Consider the following 18,891-nt stretch of genomic DNA (forward strand, 5'->3'; position numbering starts at 1 on the left):
CATTTCGAAATGAAAAAATGTAAAAAAAAAACTAAATTTGCATTGGACTCCAAAACTATGTCATTGGGAATGACTCCTTCAGCTACTGTATTGTGAAATCGTCAGTGGAACTATTTAGTTATATGACCACAGCAGTCAGAGTGGTGTTTGCTAACATATGTCCTGGAATAGATGCATGGAAAGAGAAACAATCAGAATATGCAGTAATGGCAAAACTCACGAATTTAGTAAATGATAGAGTCATGGCAGAACATTAAAAAACTTGGAATCTTTATAATTTGTATACAACTTAACAGAACTGTAACAAAATTAACATTTGTATGGATTTGTATAATAGACCTTAGGTTACAAAAATATTTCCTGTTTAAAAATAGAAGCTTTGTGCATCTATGATAAAGAAAGAAATATATAGTAGAAGAAATCTTGTCTGTCTGATCTAGAAATGAAATCATAATTTAAAATAATGTTTGCTTTAGATTTTTATAATCATATATGGTATTTCTCCAATAGCAAACTACCTAGAATTGGAAATAATATTTAGTATACTAACCTTTGTTTAACTCTTGATAAATGTCAGCTTGCTGAGTTATTTTGTACCATTGTGATTCAATGTTATATTTGCCAGCAGGCAGACCCAGCAATACAGAGTTTTGCTGCTTAGCAAGAGATTTGGGGAAGTTGCTCCCGTTCTTCACTGTGATCAGATTACACACTGAGTACTCGTCTCCCGTTTACTGTACAGGCAAGTCAGCCAGGCCATAGCATGAGTACCTGCCAGCCATCTCATCCTAGGTCACCTCCGATGCAGCATCAGGCAGGTGAAGTCACTAACATTCATGAAAAAAAATACACCTAAGGCGAATTCTGGGACTCCAGAATCCACAGATACCTGCACAGTCTCTAGCTCAGGTGTGGGGAACCTCTGGCCCTCCAGATGTTGCTGAACTCCTGCTTGCTGGAGTTGACGGGAGTTGCAGTCTAGCAATAGCTGGGGTAGCCAAAGGATCCCCACACCTCACCAGAGGAAAAGGATTCTGCATATGCTCAGGAGCACATTTGTCCTGCGGTCTTTGAAATGCTACATCCCCCTTGGAGATCAAGGATTTCTGTCATGCTCCAGGACACTCAGCCAAGGTGCCAGAATTTTGGTCAGCCCAAAGGTAGCTGCTGCACTCTTTAGACACGTCTGCTGAAATTGCTGATAAATTTGCGCTGGCTTCCTTGCCCTTTGAGACTATCTGAGGTGGGGACTGGAACAGGCCTGCCTTTGAGGACTTGTTAATTTATTTTAGCACTCCTTTGGAAACAAGCAGGTATGTGCTTTTTGCAGTCGACTGGGCATATTTCCAAATGTGCATTCCGCAGAAAAACAACAAACTGTGAAGCATTCATGTGCCCATGGCTCTGGAATTCAAGTGCTCCCATGCCAGAGAGGTTTTATAAGCGAATCTGATGGTTCCTTTCCCCACTTAGGCCAGACAGGTCCCCCACGCCCCTGCCTTTAATGTTATGGCCCACCATTAAACTTGCATGCACCATGAAATGTGCCACCCACATGGAAAGAGCAGGCTGCATTTACCCTTTTCTCTCCCGATTTGAGTTCCACCTCAAAATTATGTGGCAGAAGTTAGAAATGCTTGCAAATCCATGCCCTTGCTTAATTCACAGAATGCGGAAGGAAGGGTAGTGATATCCTTAAGCCCCCCGCAGCAAACAGAAAAAGAGAGCCACCAAGCACCTTAGAAACAAATGGATTGATTGTGGCAGATAGGAGGGGGGGATCTTTCTGTGGACGACATGGGCAGGCTGTAAGTAGCATCCCTTTCTCTTCTTCTCATTTGTGTCATAAACTGGGAGGTTTTTCTGGTGGAAACCTGAGTATCGGGTTTGTCCCTGTCCCTCTCTTGACCTCCACCTTACACCTTACATTAAGTAAAACAAAGGAAAATATATACATGTTCCTGTTTCCCAGCCAAGTTGAGTACCCCTATTGTCCTGGCCAAGTGTAAAATAAAGGGTGTAGGAGATGAAATGATTGTTGCCTTTTCATTGTTTAAGGATGTTTTGTTAAGACTTTTGATTCAACACACTTATTTCAATATGCAGTTGTACCTTGGTTTTCGAACTTAATCCGTTCCAGAAGTCCGTTCTGAAACCAAAGCGTTCTTAAACCAAGATGTGCTTTCCCATAGCAGCAGGGGACTCAATTTACAAATGGAACACACTCAACAGGAAGCAAAACATGTTCTGCATGCAAGGCAAAGTTCACAAACCAAAACACCTACTTCCGGGTTTGCAGTGTTCTTAATCCAAGTTGTTCATAAACAAAGCTGTTCTTAAACCAAGGTACCACTATATAAGCGTCAATAGACTGACCTTTTAAATAGGAAGCTACTCTTTATGTTTCTAAGCAATTTTTTAACTTTCAATTAATTCACCAATTTTATAATGGCTCTTAGTACCATTAAATAATGCCTTACTGTGGTTCCTTGGTTAATCCGTTCTGGATTAAACCAAAGTGGTCTTAAACCAAGGCATGATTTCCCATAGAAAGTAATGGAAAACGGATTAAATTCTCTCATAAATAAAAAATGCAGCGGGAGACTTAAAAAGCATCAGATTAGGTTAAATTCTCTGGGAATGGAAATACTTTAAAGGAGAAGTTATTGGATAAGCTTTTTATCATAATCCCACAAAGATCTTAACATGCAGCTGCTAACAAACAGTAAAACAAAAAAAATAAAGAGTCGAATTGCTCCTTAAAGACGCAAAGCAAGCATCAGGCTGAAGGTTTGTTTTTTTAAAGAAGGTGTTTTATTTATCGAATCTGGCCATATATCAAGAACTTTTAAATGTACATCTTCTCATTAGAATTCAACTTGTCTCACACAAGGGTTGGCATACAACAGCTGCACTGAGGGGGGGGGAGCCACCCCTTTGAAGGACAGCTGCTAAGTGTCTAGCTGAGGCTGAAAAGATTTACTTGAACCATGAAAACTTGTAACAAATTTTAATTAAATTAAATTTGGTACAAAACTCTTATGCATTACCGATAGAATGCTTCCCCCACTCTTGAAAAGAACCCAACCCCACCCACCCCCAAAATTACAACCAATATACATCAGTTCAATATACATCAGCCACAACATAATCTTGGATCAGCACCCCGCTCCCAGAGACAGACGTGGTGATTTTTAAACCCATCATCCAGACAGCAAGAAGAAAAATAGCTGGTACAAAAATTGAAGTTGATGTGTGTTTAAAAGAGAGGGAAATGAACAAAATTATTTCAATACAGCCTACTTGGGAGTGCCAACTCCTTTCCTGAGTGAGGCTCCTGTTCCTTTAACAGCAGTGCAAAAATGGAAAACCTCAACAGGTACACTTTATCAAGGAGCTGCAGTAACAGGAGCTGCACCTGCTAAATTTCTATGTGCTGCTATTAAATGCGCAAAAATCCTCTGGGGAAGATGCACTTGCAGCAGGGAAACAGCACCCGTTTCATTTCTCCCCGCTACATAAAAGGCACAGGAGTCTTCATTATAGGAAAGGGGGTTGCAATCCTAGTGGTGTTGTGACCACACGGCAGCATAGCTGCTTCTTCTTTCATGTATCGGATGTGTAGCACGGTAATAACCTCCCTTCCACCGCCTCCCAGCCCGCCCATCACCACTGTTAAAACCCTTTGGCATCAGGAACCAACATCCTGAATACTAGTTCTACAACAGTGCCAAACACAGGAGCAGCTTTGGATTGTAAGCAGAAAGGAAAAGATGTAGCTAAGACCCCCTAAATGGCTGCCTGTTCATAAATTTGCACACAAGAACACATGGTTAACTGGCAAGAACTGTGTTGTATTTTCATATCTTTAATTAAGAACCTCAGGACCAGGCCAGTGTAATTACAGAAGGAGTACAGGAGACTTTACAGAAGCCGCCTAAGCACCCCCTAGTAGAGCAGTCCGCTGGTTTCAGTATGTTTGAACACCAACATGCCCATTTCTTTCTTGGCATGCTTTCTTGACAGTACTGTCAGGCTTGTCCGCATGCCACAATTCCACTCCTGGGTAAAGCGGAGAGGAAATCCTCTGATCAAATTAAAAAGTGTCTCCCCCACAGGCATTTAAAAGGTGTTTTAGGACCTTGTGCCATTTCCCTTACACAAAAACAGTATTCAGTTACCAAAAAAAAGGGAGACAGAAAACAATCAAGGAAAATTTTCACTTGATCAATAGCGCTGGTTTAAAAACAAACTTTTGCAATTTCGTTGAACTCACTTTGGCTTGTGAGAAACAAAGTTTACCAATTTCAATGTACAACTCTCAGCTCATGTTTCCCTAGAGAGGGTATCTATAGATACATAGATATATAAAATTAAGCTAAGAAGAAAACCGAAAACACAAGTTTTATAGTTCAGAACATAGGGATAAAGAAAACTAAGTGAATTTTGTGACCAAGTTGTTTTGTAGAAGTGAATGGAGAATCTGGGATCACTGGAGAGAGAGGCCGAGGGGGGAAAGTTTGATTAAACAACTCTCCGGACTTCAAAAAACCTCTTCAGATAGTAGATTTGTCCCAGTGTCATGGCAACTAGTACAAGAGCTTCAAAGAATGACCAGAGGACCACTCTGCTATTTGTGTTGTCGTTGACTAGTGGAAAAAAGGAGGAAAAAACACACTTGATTAATATACAGGAATGAAAAGAAGCTAAACACACTGAAGCCTAGAGAAACAAAGCATCACCTCCTCCCATACAAACCCACCCTGCATGCGCGGCTCATCAGCTGAAACCCTGTTCTGTGTTTCCAACCTGCCACCTGAGGTACAGCAGGTTAGGCCTTCTGGGCACCCAGGCCGTGGAACATTCCAAGAGATAGGAGCGGCCCAAACTTCCTTGCCTTTCTACAAGATGCTAATAAACACATATTAAATCATGAAAATTATGGGTCTTTGCTTCTATAGATTAGTGTTGCAACATCAGGTGCCAGCTCCTTCTCCAATATGGCTGGCTACTTCATTTTGAGTGTATAGTTCTTGGTAAATACGTTGTCATTTTCTACAGTGCTGCTTTGAGAATGATACTCGCCCTTACACTGGAAAAACAGTGTTAAGTGATGCAAAACAGGGGGAAATAATTATTGATGCAAAGGAAGTAATAACACCCAAATGTGCCCTGGGGAGTACAACCAGGTTTTATGCAATTTGTTTTACAGGATTCTCAAAAAAGGTTTCAAGTTTTCTCTTTTCTAAAAACATGCCAGCTTTTAAGAAGCAGCATGAAGAATGTTAGTGGCAAGCAGTGTCTAAGAGACTACTAAGGTACATTTAATAAATTTAATTGATTTAAATATCTCTCTGCCATGAACTTTTAAAAATGATTTTTATTAGTTTTACAAAATAAATCTCAAACTTAACACATTAATATTAAGAAATTAAACAAGATTCTTCTGAATTTTAGGACTTCCCTCCTCCCCTCTGTGGGTCCTTAGTATATCTAAGTCAACTGTGTATGATAATTTCCCCACATTAAAGTCCTCCAAAGTATCCAAAGTCTCTGCCACATTGCAGGAGTTGTTAAAAGTCTGCCAAAGAACTCAAATCTTTAGTGTTCCTTTAAATACAGTTTTGATTCTCCGGATTTCTGATTTTTGTGGTGGGGAGCAGGGAGACAAGTCACTTTCTTGGCCTTCCCAAATGTATTCAAGATGGAGAAAGACAGAAAGTTGGGGCTTATTAAGTGATAATGAGCATGAAGCACTTTGATGCACCATATAAATCAGCTGTGTAGATAGGAAGCTAGTAACTCTTATTTGGGGAAGGTTCTCAGGCAGGGTGGAAGGAGAAAGAACTTGCCTATGCGAAGACCACCTGGTGGAAACCCTCACACATATGGTTCTCAATTGTAAACTATATGCTGATCTCCGCCAGCAATTTCTAGGTCAACTCTGCATTCCCAAATGGAAACCAGAGTTGGAGGTCATACATTTTCTATTACTGGGGAATGATCAGGAGCTCACCAAGTTAGTGGCTAAATATCTCTATTTGGTTTTTTGTCGTCAAAATACACTGCAGACGCCTGATCTCCCTGGAGACCTAGAGATGTGACGACAGATTGCTCTGCCTCCTTTCTTTTAGCAAATGTTTTTTTGGTTTTTTGTCGTCAAAATACACTGCAGACGCCTGATCTCCCTGGAGACCTAGAGATGTGACGACAGATTGCTCTGCATCCTTTCTTTTAGCAAATGTTTTGTGCCACTGGGGAAATGGTAATTCTGTATTGATTTGTTTTGGATGTGATGCCAATAAAAGGTTAGATGATGATGATAGTAACTCTTATAGCCTGCAGTTCTATTGTGGATGTGGAGGGGAAGCCGCCTCCTTCAGGACACGCATAGAAGCACAGGCTGCTAAAGCCCCTTGGATAATTTTCTAGAAAGCAGCTTTCTACCCAGTGCAGATTGACAAAGGAGAGGCAGCAATCTGCTACCCTTCCACTAGCCCACTAAATTCCCAGGCCACAAGGAATGGAAGGCTTTGCTGGGTGGCGATGCAGCAAACCTGCACATGCCAACCAAAACCACTTACTTGCTCGGTGTATCCTTTCACGGACTTCCATGTATTCCTGTTCATGCTTGACAGCGGTCATGGCCACCGCTAATTCATTAATCATCTCTTCTAGCTTGTTCTGATGAGCTGCAGATGGATCACAAGACATCAGATTTGTAATGTAAGCAACAAAACCCAGCAACAGTGGCATATAAGGCTGAAGTCTTCACAGCCAACCACTGCACGTCTTGGGGAAGGGTTGATGTTTTTTAACCAGGCACAAAAATTCCCTTTACCTGGGTATTCATTCCAACTTCCAGTTACCTCGGGCAAGTCAGATGAACAAGTACTGCTTTCATAGCATTACAACTAAGATGCTTTAAATAACCAAGGTAAATAACTTTTTTATACATACAGAGTTCTGTTCTATAAGTCACATATGACTGCATCAACTTATATTCTGTGGTTGGTTGGCATCTGTCTGTCTCTCTCAAGAGACAATGGAGTGCACTTTCAGGGGTGAAGGCAAACTGCTGCGTTAGCAGCACTGAAGTGACTCCTCCAGGGCAGAAGCCTGCGTGGTATACATGGAGGGCCTGGGCTGCCCAGATTACAAGACCCCCTCTCGGCCTTGCTGATGTGGTCCAAAGGAAAGTAGAACAAGATGTTTGGCACCAGCTTGGCTGCAGGAGCTGCCATAAAGAGGCATACAAGGTGCCATCCAACCATCTAAGGGACTCCACTCCAGATTTCTGTAAGACTGCTTAGTCTTTTCTTCCTAGTCAAACTAATCTCTTATTCTCTGGGGCTTGGAGGGGGTAAAAGTCCCCTTCTACTATTCTATTGACCTGGCTGTCTTAGGCTGCAATCCTAGTTATAATAAGACCCATTAAATTCAATAGGACTTACTTCTGAATAGACATGGTTAGGATTGCCCTTTTAATTGCTGTGTTTTTAGGGTGATGATTTTTGTTTTACTAATGGGTTTTATTTAACAGTCATGTGTTTTACATACAATGCAATGCTCTTAGCAGCATATAAATTCAAAACATATTTGTAGTCTACTCTCTTCTACTCCAGAGCACTTATCAGAAAGCTGGTCTTCAATATTTCTCTCTGTGTGTGTGTCTATTCCCAGTAACCCCCATACCCCCCCCCCAAAAAAATGCAGAAAGGGATCTTGCTCAGCAGCATGTCCCTTTGAAGAGCGGCTCTGCTGCATCATCACTGCTCCAGCGGCACCTGTTATCTCTGATCCCTGTTCTGACAGCTGCTTGGGACCCAGTGTGGCCTCCTCTCTCACCTAATCTCTGCCTTAAAGCAATTCCCTTCATCTACGGCTGAGTCCCTTTATGGCCAGGGAGATGGGGCAACGTCATGTGACCACCACCCCTCCTGGCAAACTGCAGAAGAGGCATCTCGGTTCAAGGACCTAAGCATTTATTTGATCACTGAAAGAACCATTTGCCAAGCAGGCATTGCCTGATAAAGTATGACAAGGGAATGAAAAGCAGTTCTACTTGAAACCTACTACATTTACATCCTGCTCTTTTCTCAACAAGAGAAGTCAAGGCAACTCACATATGGGGTTCCCAAGCAACCTCCCATCCTGCCACTGACCAGACCCAGATCTCCTTAGCTTCAGCAAGGTGGGGGTGGGGGGGTCTCATGCAAACTATGCCTGGAAAGCAAACTTACAAAACTACGGTATTTCACAGAAGCTTAATGCTGGGATTGAGAATAGGACAGGTGCAGAGATTTCAATGAGCAAGCCAACAACCTTGAACAGAAATACAGTACCTGATGACTTTGTAGTTTTGTAGAATCCCATTCAAACAGAATCTCTGTTAGACAGTGAAAAACTTTTACAGAGAGACCTTCCCTCCCTCTCACTCACACAGAAACGCACTCTTCTCACACCCAGCAGCTTAGCTGACCCACTTTGAGAAATACTGGCATGAATTACTTTGCCTTCATGGTGTTTAGTTAGCACAAAAAGGCACAATTGTTTCTAGAGGGATAAACTGGTATAAAGTGAGAGAAGAACATCCAACAGTCCTCAAACTTTACGTCAAGACCTTCGGGTCCAAGGCAAATCACACAAGTAATGCAATATGGGTGCCCTATTAGTAAGACCACTCTTATGCACACTTTTAAACATGCCAACACCCACACATGCGTGTTAAGTGGTGGTCTTCAGACAACGATCTCCCTCTCAAAAAAGAGTTTTGTGTGTGGATACTCAGGCTACTGGTAGTAATAGCTGGGACAGCACAAAAGGGCCCAGCCAATAGCCATCCTTGCAGTTTTTGTCCTTAACACTGGCAGCAGGAGACCAGTAATGGCATGAAGGACAAGGAGGAAACTATGAAGTTTTAAAGCTGGGGTGAAGGGTCAATGGCCTCCTCAAGAGACATACAAAATAACAGGATGAGAGGGAAGAGAAAAAGTATAGGAGTGTGCACCTTTCCTGACAATTAGCCACACCTCCTTAGGGCCAGCCTACCTCACAGCTGAGAACCACGGTCATGATCCAAACCATGCAACTTGGTCTTGAGTGTTTATACTTGCATTTCTCAAACAGAATCCTCCACAACTGAATGAGAAACCAGTTTTAAAAGCAGTTCCAGATTTGGTATTAGAGAAGACTGCTGTTCAGATAGGGAATGGGGATAGGAAAGAGAAAAAAGCCTACAGTAGCAATTTGGATCTTAATGGTTGAAGGACTTCAAAGTGGCAGGAGCTGTTCACACTCAGACCTGAGTGCAATACCATTGTGGTAATCATTGCGTATTAGCAGGAAGTCACACAAAGAGTGGCCCCAATAGGCATTAGCAGATTATGTAGCAAATTATGAGAAGCGATGCAGGAGGACTAGCAAGCTTCTTAAAAGCATTGCACATACCATCCCAGTTATCTCCACCACCTAAAAAAAAGCATGAGAAATGAACAAATATACAGGAAGATGCTGAGCATGTCTAGTAAGCAAAGGTAAATACATCAAAACACACGATGGGCGAAATGAGGGATGAAGGTAAGGCTGCAAATGTCACAGGGACAGAGGTATGAAGAAACCACAGTGAGAGGTGGGAGAAAAGCTACCAGCTACCTGACTAAAATGTTCTGGCACCAACCAGTCTTTAGAGCGCTGCTCTGCAGAAAGCTGAAGAATTATGTACAATTCTAAGACATCCCCTTTTAGGGACTTCAAGCCACAAGATTACCCGTATTTCTTTTTCAAATTGATGGGGCGGAAAGTGATCATTTAATTAAATATCCCTTATATTTCCTCGATCCATGTCCATCACATAGCAAAAAGAGCTAATAAGTTGTATTATGAAGCATTTAAATCCAGGAGAGAATGTGTTTGGAATTCTGAAGCCCATAGAACAATATCTGGAAAACAGAGATGCAGGGGAAGGACAATAACATATAGGAGGAGAACATGGGTGAAAGGTGCCATTTTGTTTCCGGGATTCGCCCTCACCTTCTGTCTCCATATCTTGCCCCTTTGGAGCTTCACCAATGTCAATAGTGAACATCACTATCTTTGGAGTCATGGTGGACATTTTGTTGCTGAAGCAAAACTTGTATGTTCCATCCATGTGAGCAGCAAAGGTGTATTTCCCATTGGACTCTCTGTCTCCTTTGTAGATGACTTTGTTATCAGGCCCCATTATCTGGAAACAAGAAGGAAAACCTTTACTTTTTACCACCTTATGCATCATCCACATCAATAAATTACATAAGCCTTGGGGAGTAACTGGCTGACACATCGTACAAATGAAGTGACAAACCACAAGGGCAAATCGAGGATTTGTTGCTGCCTCAGCTGACATCTTCCAATTTTAACTTCCAACCAACGTTTAATTTTTACTTATTTGCTCTGCATCTCATGTGCAGTTGTTGTGCAACCTGTAGCACTGAACACAAGGATCTTACCTGTGCTTGATGAAGCACCCTGCAGTAGGCACCAGAGAAGCATTTCTCTCCAGGCCTTTCTTACCCAAGGCATTGCATCATGTTCCCTCTATCCTCGACTCTGAGCTTGCTTCACCACATGAGCAACAGATCTTATCTACTCATGTAGCAGAAGAAAAAGGAGGGAGAACAAACTATGCCACTTCTGGCTGTGGGTGAGTGATGCCATTTTTAAATGTTCCTCCACATTAAAATACACACACTCCCTCCTCTATTGTTTTGCTTATCATAAACTGTACTCGGGGCAGCAGGGGGGTGAGGGTTCATTTTTGTTTTATATATGAAAAAATTAAATCTTTTTATTAAAAAAACACCTCCCAGCAAATTAAAACACAACAGGAATTAAACCTTTAGCCCAACCTACTCACTACTGTGCTAATTTCCTTTAAACTAAACTAAACTAAAAGACAGGGAAGCTTGCAAACATGAAAACCCCAACTGCAGCAACCTTGTCCATTCTACTGCTTCACACAGCTGCATGAGCTTATCAGTGCACCTATTTCTCCACCAATGTGGAATTTTTTTAAGAATGCAAAGGGGGGCGGGGAGCAAACTGTGTTTAGAATGATGGGGAGGCTTTCAAAAACAAGGCATCTGAGGGCCAGTGTGCCTGTCTGAGTTGCTTTCTGCAACTACATCACCATGAACAAAAGTCGGGGAGCATTGTGTAAGCTGACCTGATGGAATACAGTACAGTGGTACCTCAGGTTAAGAACTTAATTCGTTTTGGAGGTCAGTTCTTAACCTGAAACTATTCTTAACCTGAGGTACCACTTTAGTTAATGGGGCCTCCTGCTGCCTCTGCGCCGCTTGAGCACAATTTCTGTTCTCATCCTGAAGCAAAGTTCTTAACCGGAGGTGCTATTTCTGGGCTAGCGGAGTCTGTAACCTGAAGCGTCTGTAACTCAAGGTACCACTGTACTTCAAGTCTAGCTTGGCACACCGTGGTTGCTCCAATGCCTTCAACAGCTGTTAGTGTTTAGTTTCCATTTTACCCCAGACACATTTTGTCAAATCAACTAACTGTGGAAAGGAACTGCAACAAGCCCATGGAAAGATTTTATTTAACATTTTCAGAAGGTATGACCACCTAATACAGGGTTACAAACATAACTACAACCACCCCCCCAATGCCAACAGACACGTCTCCATGCCCTACCCTCAATATGCTCCTACTGGCTAACCATCACATTCTGTCCTTCCACAGTTCCACTTCACAATAAAACCTTTTCTTTCCCCACCCCCACGTAGTAACCTAGTACAGTGTGCATGAGCAAACATTTGTATCCTGGTGACATGCACAGCATAGTAAGTTAGGAGTTGGCAGAAGGTCTCCTCGCTCACCCTCACTTCACAACCATTTTCTCATCCAGCCCCACTCCATCCCACCTTCTCTGATCAGCTAAGGCTCCCCCACACTATGAACTATGAAAGAGAAGTTCAATGCAGGAATGACTGCAGTGGTCACAGAGGGGAAAGACTCAACTTTTGGGAGACTCATTTTGTCACCTGGGCCAATCTCAGTAAAATATTATTTAAATAAATCCTGTGCTACATGTTGTCTTTTGTACTGAAGTAAGTTGACACTAATTTCATAGCCAAGTGTTTCCACACAAACCAGCCAAGTCAGAGTTAGTAAACTTCAAGTACCATCTTCTAACTGCTCTGCTGTACTTTAGAATCAAAGGGAACACATCCAGAGAGTGAAGCACTTCTCTCAAAACTCTGGTCCTCCTTTGCCCACAAATTTTTGTTTAACTTCATTCACACAGTACAGTGGTACCTCGGGTTACATCCGCTTCAGGTTACAGACTCCACTAACCCAGAAATAGTACCTTGGGTTAAGAACTTTGCTTCAGGATGAGAACAGAAATCGCGCGGCGGTGGCATGGCAGCAGCAGGAGGCCCCATTAAGCTAAAGTAGTACCTCAGGTTAAAAACAATTTAAGGTTAAGAACGGACCTCCAGAACGAATTAAGTTCTTAACCCAAGGTATCACTGTACTCTAAAATCCTCTATTGTTCTTCCTCAGTCTCTCCCTTTAGCTGAAAACCACTCCCATTCCAAATACAGCAAGGCATTTTGCTGATTTCCACCAAGCCTCTATGACTAGAGGGATTCAACTCTGGATTTTCAGCCTTTTACATTTTCTGTGTCCAATTCTAAGTTGGAAAAGCACTTCAAGAGCATAATAAACAAAACAATAACATTAAGAAGAAGAAGAAGAGTTTGGATTTGATATCCCGCCTTTCACTCCCTTTAAGGAGTCTCAAAGCGGCTAACATTCTCCTTTCCCTTCCTCCCCCACAACAAACACTCTGTGAGGCGAGTGGGGCTGAGAGACTTCAGAGAAGTGTGACTGGCCCAAGGTCACCCAGCAGCTGCATGTGGAGGAGCGGAGACGCGAACCCGGTTCCCCAGATTACGAGTCTACTGCTCTTAACCACTACACCACACTGGCTCTCCAGTGTGAGAAAGACACCCAGGCCCTCCCTTTCCAAGCTGTCCACTACCCCCTCCCTTCATTCATCAGAGCCAACCTCCACATTTGATGCTTAAACCCTGGAGTGAGAGAGAGAAAAGGTACACAGAAACAGGCACACTTAAGGCTCAAGGCTATCTCAGACTAATACCCTCTGATCTAAAACAGTCCTTCCCTAGCTGCGCACACCCCTTGGGGGTTGAACTAGATGACCCTAAGGGTCTCTTCCAACTCTACAATTCTTATTCTCTCTCTCTCTGGGTGCTCTTTCTGCTGGGCTTTCCAAAAATACCCTGTTTGGGGGGGGGTTGAGATGAGGCGGTGGTGGTGGGTTGGTGCCCCCTTTGGCCTGAACCTGCAGGCCTTCTCTTTTAGCATATGCTGCACTTTCCGTATTCACTTTACATATTCAAAGACAGACAATCCTCTGATCCAGAGCCATCAACACTCTTCTGGTGAGAAGAATTCACTCTGCAGTCTGCACGTGATTAAAGGACACGTAAATATACTCTCTATCAACTTTCCCCAACCTGTTGACCTCTAGACGTTTCGAACTAAAACTCCTGTCAGCCTCAGCCAGCACAGCCAATGTTCGGGAAGATGGGGAGCTATAGTACAGATCATGTGGAGAGCATCATTTAGGGGAAGCTACTCTCTACGTATGCCCTGACACAAGCCAAGGCCAGGCCCTTCCAACCCCCACGACGGGGCTTTCCTAAGCCCTCTTCACCTCCTCATGACTCACACCACCCAGGGCAGCCAACAGCAACTTACCTCCCTGTACAGGTCCTCTTCTAACAGCAGGCAAGAGGAACCTGTACCCCACTGCAATACCTTCACACTACCATTTTCATAATCCCTAAATGTTGCCTAAACAGAAAGGATCTTAGCAGGCGCCCAAAAGAGTACAGTGAGGTTGCCTGCTTGATCACAATAGGCAGGGAGTTCCCAAGTGCTGGTGCTGCCAGGTAATTACGAATGCGGAACGAGTATTATGTGGCACTTGTACTAGTGAAGGAATGGGTTTCTGTGTAGTAAGTTTAAAACTGACTCAACCCCCCCCCTTTTGTTCTTTCAAAAGAGAGCACTCTAAAATGCGTAAAACCTGAGCTGTTGAGCAAAAGCATAATAAGGACATAGCTGCATAAACAAGCTCTCTCCTTTAGAGAGAGGGCTCGTTCTAGTGCCTCCTCTGGCGTAAACCCCTCGTGCTAATGCGTGCGGGGCGGGAGAGAATGCCAGCGAGGCTAAGCCCCGGCACAAACCGAGCCCAGGCCCCCGGGGGGGGGGCGCCACAGGCTCCTCTTCGCCGCGCCCTGCACGACCCCCCGCCGCCCCGCCAGACTCGCCTCCACGTCGATGTCGAGGAAGCCGCCCTCGGCCACTTCGAAGATGAGGCCCATCTTGGTGCCGGACGGGACCCGCTCCAGGAAACACTCCTCGGCGTGCGCGTCGATGCTGACGAAGTAGCCGGCCGCCGGGGCCGAGAGCGCGGCCAGCAGCGCCAGCACCGCCCGCACCGGCGACATGGCGGCGTCGAGGGGGGAAGAGAACGAGGCCGGGCCAGGCGAGGGGAGGGGGAAGAGGGCCAACGGGCTCGCGCGCTGCGCTCCGGCGCCTGCCAAGCCCGCAGAGCAAATGGGCTTCGGCGGAGGGGCAGCTTCCGGCCCACGCCACGCCCCTTCCGGCGCACGGGGCCCTCGCTCATAGGTCGGAGACGCGGCCCGATGCCACGTACGGCCTGCGGGGGGCGGGGGGGGGTGGCGGCCCTCGAAGGAGCGACGGGGCGGCGCCTGGCTGCGAGGCGCGCGGTGATTGGGCGGGGAGGAGGGGAAAGGAAAGCGGACGGCGGCCCCGCGAGGCCAATCCGCGTGCTTGGCGCGGCTTATGGGCGAAGCGACGGAGGCCGAGGGAGGACATTCCTCGCTGCTCCTAGATTGTCCGGCCAAGGGAGGGCGCCAGGGGTGACTTCAGCGAGGGCTTTCCAGCCTCTTGTTTATATTACAGAATCGCAGACTTGGAAGCCCAACCCCCTGCAGTGCAAGATATTATATATTCATTTATTATTCTGATTACAGTAACAACACTGAAATAGCAAATTATCCAACAACAAACAGCCTGTCTTGGTATATGTAAAGGTAAAGGGTAAAAGGGACCCCTGACCATTAGGTCCAGTCGTGACCGACTCTGGGGTTGTGGCGCTCATCTCGCTCTATTGGCCGAGGGAGCCGGCGTACAGCTTCCGGGTCATGTGGCCAGCAGGACTCAGCCGCTTCTGGCGAACCAGAGCAGTGCACGGAAACGCCGTGTACCTTCCCGCCAGAGTGGTACCTCTTTATCTACTTGCACTTTGATGTGCTTTCGAACTGCTAGGTGGGCAGGAGCAGGGACCGAGCAACGGGAGCTCACCCCGTTGTAGGGATTCGAACCACCAACCTTCTGATCGGCAAGTCCTAGGCTCTGTGGTTTAACCACGTCCCCCTTGGTATATGTACAGACTTGTAATTGCACATTATGATAGTTACATTCACCCTCCGATTGCTGCTTTAATGTAAATTAGAACATGCACTAATGGGAAGACATAACACCCTGCAAGCAAATTAGGGTTGTTGTAGGATTAATGTTCATATCCTCTTCACAGACAAATCAGAATTCATGCTGAATAAAGACCTGATCTAACCTAACCCCTGCATAAGCTTTGTGCAAGCAAATCAGGATGGACACTCAATGAATAGGTTGCCTGGAGAAGCCTGAAGGCTTCTTCCACCATGGGCAGTTAACTGGGGTTGGTGAGAGCTGATGTTTGGTAGAGCTGCTGAAAATGCTGCCTGAATAATATTGGATCCATTTCGACACAGTGTAATTTCTGTCAGTGTACTATATTTGAGGGCAATTTTATTTTGAGACTCTTTTAGAAACCACTTTTTGAGAGCCTCTCAGGGCTGTAAATGTGAAATAATATTTCATGGGTTGGATTCCACTTAACCTGCACCCTTTAATATTAAAAGATTACTAACAGTTTGATCCTGTACATGTTTACTCTGAAGCAAGTCCCACTTTTAGCAAATGGTACATAAAACCTTAATGATACTGTTACTTGCAGCAGCTGGAGCAGAGGTGCCCCAGTAACAGTGTATTACGTCCAATCCTTGGGCAGATAAATGAAGCGCAGGAAAAAGGTATTAAACCTTTACTGTTCAGCTGTGTGAAGCATATCACCGCCCTCTACCCCCTTGAAGAGTGAAACAAACCATGGGTCTGTACAGGATTGAATATAATTAATATATTACTAATTCCATCATAAGGTTATGGGCCCAGTTTAGGAATAATTTCCAGATTTATTAAATAGTTTTTCAGCTTTTGAATGGATTTTGAGGCTTGAGTTTTAAACAGAAAAAGGTAGATTTTTTTTTCTTAGCCTCACAGCACCAGAGAAAAACTTTCCTATGCAACCCAGCAAGTAGGGAAAAGGCTATTTATTTAGTTTTTTTGGATTTTGTGATGGTTTTTCCATTTTTTCTAGTGTTCTTTTTGAAAAATATTTCTTTTTATGACTTTTGGCATTTTTAATTTTAAGATGGATAGCAAGGGTTCCATTGCAGAGGAAAGCCCCAATTTACCCAAGCTTACTGAAAACAATTTCAACCAATGGAAAAGGTGCTTAGAAGCCAGATTTTTAGTTAGGGGAATTATGGAATGTATCATCCAGTTTGTATTAAGTATGTTCTAGCTTTTCAATAATGGATAGGAAGTCTATCTCGTGACTGCTACAGTCCTTTTTGGATTCAAACTTTAATCTAAATAAATCTCTCACCCAGGCACAGCGACAGCACTTGCTTGTGAATCCAAATGCCTTTTGCAACTTTTCAAGCATTTGAGCAGCTGTTTCACCTCTTAGTGTGAACCATCTGAGTATCTAAATATTGTCCAGAATGATGGACACTGCTAGATTTTTCTGCTGCTGCCATTTCTTTATTAAGATTTAGTTTTCACTGAGTGTCTCCTGTGGAACCGGTTCTGTATGTCTTACAGTTGAATTGCAACATGATTATTGTGTCCATTTTGGACAGAATAGCTTTCTCTGTACAGTTTGAAAATGTAAAATGGCAGGTGACCAGAGATGGTAAATTATATGCTGAAACATGTTTGATTGATGGTGTATATGATACTAATCTTTCAGAACCCCAGTCTGCAAATGGGGCACATTCATGCCAGAAGCATGAAGCAGATCCAGAACTTTGGCACAGAAGATTTGGCAACAGAGAGATCAAAGCCACTGTGGAATTGTAACACAAGAAGCTTGCAAGAGGGCCCAGAGTTCACCAGCCACAATAAAGTTTCAAAGTTGCATCACTGAAGAAAGTGTAATGCGTTCTTTTCCTCCATGTACAGAAAAGCACCAGAGTGCTTCATGTAGTCTACAGTGTTGTATGGGATCCAGGGAGTGCCCTCCAGCAGCATAATGTGGTTTGCTGGAGCCTGGGGTGCACACATGCTGGAGGTGCCTGCTCCTGCTGGGCCAGCCTAGCCCTTGCCGCAGTCACCACCGGAGCAACCCCCTGCCAAGCGGGGCCACACTGCACGTCTGCCCACCTGCACAGGGGGGAAGCTGGTTGGTTGATGCGGCCCTTCACGGGCAAATCCCCCCCCCAACACCCAGGGAGAGAAGTGCCAGCCTACGCTGGGGTCACCCCTTGCCCGCCTCCCTCCATTCAGCGTGGGAGCCGGGGACATGGCAGCAAGGCCAGGCTGGGACCGGGGCCCAGAGACCCCCGGCAGCAGGAAGGGAAGGATAGGGAATTGGGGATGGGGCCCACCAGGTCATTCCTGGGCAGGATGGGTATCCACACAGAAGCCAGCGCATGTGGGGGGGCACCTGGTTCATCCCCCCTCAAAATTGTGCACCCGGGGCCACAGCCCCGCTGCCCCCCAATGCTATGCCACTGGTTCCCTCCCTAAAGAAAAAAAGTATATTCTAATCTTACTATTTGATTTCTCAAGATACTGTGCTGTGTATTTTCTCAATGAGAAAAGCGAAACAGTGGAGATGTTCAGAAAATACCTTGCCATGGAGAGCAACAAGTTTCAGAGGAAACCCACAAGTTTCGTCAGCGACCACAGGGATGAGTTTAATACATACCACATTCAAACCCTCCTGGAAAAGGAACGGATTACATGTGTAAAGAGTGTTAGTGACACTCCGTAACAGAACTCAGCTGCTGAGAGAAAGTTCAGTTCTCTTATGGAAAGAACTGAGGTGCATGCTGAGAGATGGTGGTCTTCCCAAATACACTGCAGTGGCTACTTCATGTCCCCACATGCATTTGGGAACACCACACACTATTACAAGGAAGTGGGTATTCAAGGTAAAGCAGGGGGCAGAAGGTGAAGTTGAATGCTACAAAGCAAGACGTGTGGTGAAAGGTTACTTGCAAAAGTATGGAGGGGACTATGATTAGACTTTTGCACCTGTAGTGAGACACCCCCCCAGTAGTCTGATCGTTTGTTGTTGTTGCTGTTGTTTAGTCGTTTAGTCGTGTCCGACTCTCCGTGACCCCATGGACCAGAGCACGCCAGGCACTCCTGTCTTCCACTGCCTCCCACAGTTTGGTCAAACTCATGCTGGTAGCTTCGAGAACACTATCCAACCATCTCGTCCTCTGTCGTCCCCTTCTCCTTGTGCCCTCCATCTTAACAACACCCTTATTCCCCCAACAGAGCTACAGTTCCCAGAGTGGTTAACAATAAATCCTTCTTCCAAGGGAACTCTGGGAACTGCTGAGCTTAGGGTTCTCCTTACAACTCTCAGCACCCTTAACAAACTATAGTTCCCAGGATTCTTTGGGGTGGGGAAGCCACGACAGTTTAAGTGGTAGAATAGTG

General features: G+C 44.7%; 1 protein-coding gene across 2 annotated transcripts; it reads right to left on the bottom strand.

Annotated features, from left to right (window-relative positions):
* Positions 1–2,791: 2,791 nt before the first annotated feature.
* Positions 2,792–14,562, bottom strand: TMED2 (transmembrane p24 trafficking protein 2). Of its 2 annotated transcripts, XM_053368222.1 has the most exons (5): positions 14,358–14,562; positions 10,033–10,225; positions 9,451–9,471; positions 6,585–6,692; positions 2,792–4,649 (listed from the first exon to the last, which is right to left on the bottom strand). In XM_053368222.1, exons 1-5 carry the CDS (start codon positions 14,535–14,537, stop codon positions 4,525–4,527), a joined length of 627 nt encoding a protein of 208 aa, XP_053224197.1. In that variant the 5' UTR covers positions 14,538–14,562; the 3' UTR covers positions 2,792–4,524. The 2 variants fall into 2 exon arrangements, with proteins under 2 accessions (XP_053224197.1, XP_053224198.1); XM_053368223.1 differs by lacking the exon at positions 9,451–9,471 and having other exon boundaries at positions 14,358–14,561.
* Positions 14,563–18,891: the final 4,329 nt, after the last annotated feature.

This window comes from Podarcis raffonei, chromosome 16, assembly GCF_027172205.1.
Source record: "Podarcis raffonei isolate rPodRaf1 chromosome 16, rPodRaf1.pri, whole genome shotgun sequence".
NCBI lineage: Eukaryota > Metazoa > Chordata > Lepidosauria > Squamata > Lacertidae > Podarcis > Podarcis raffonei.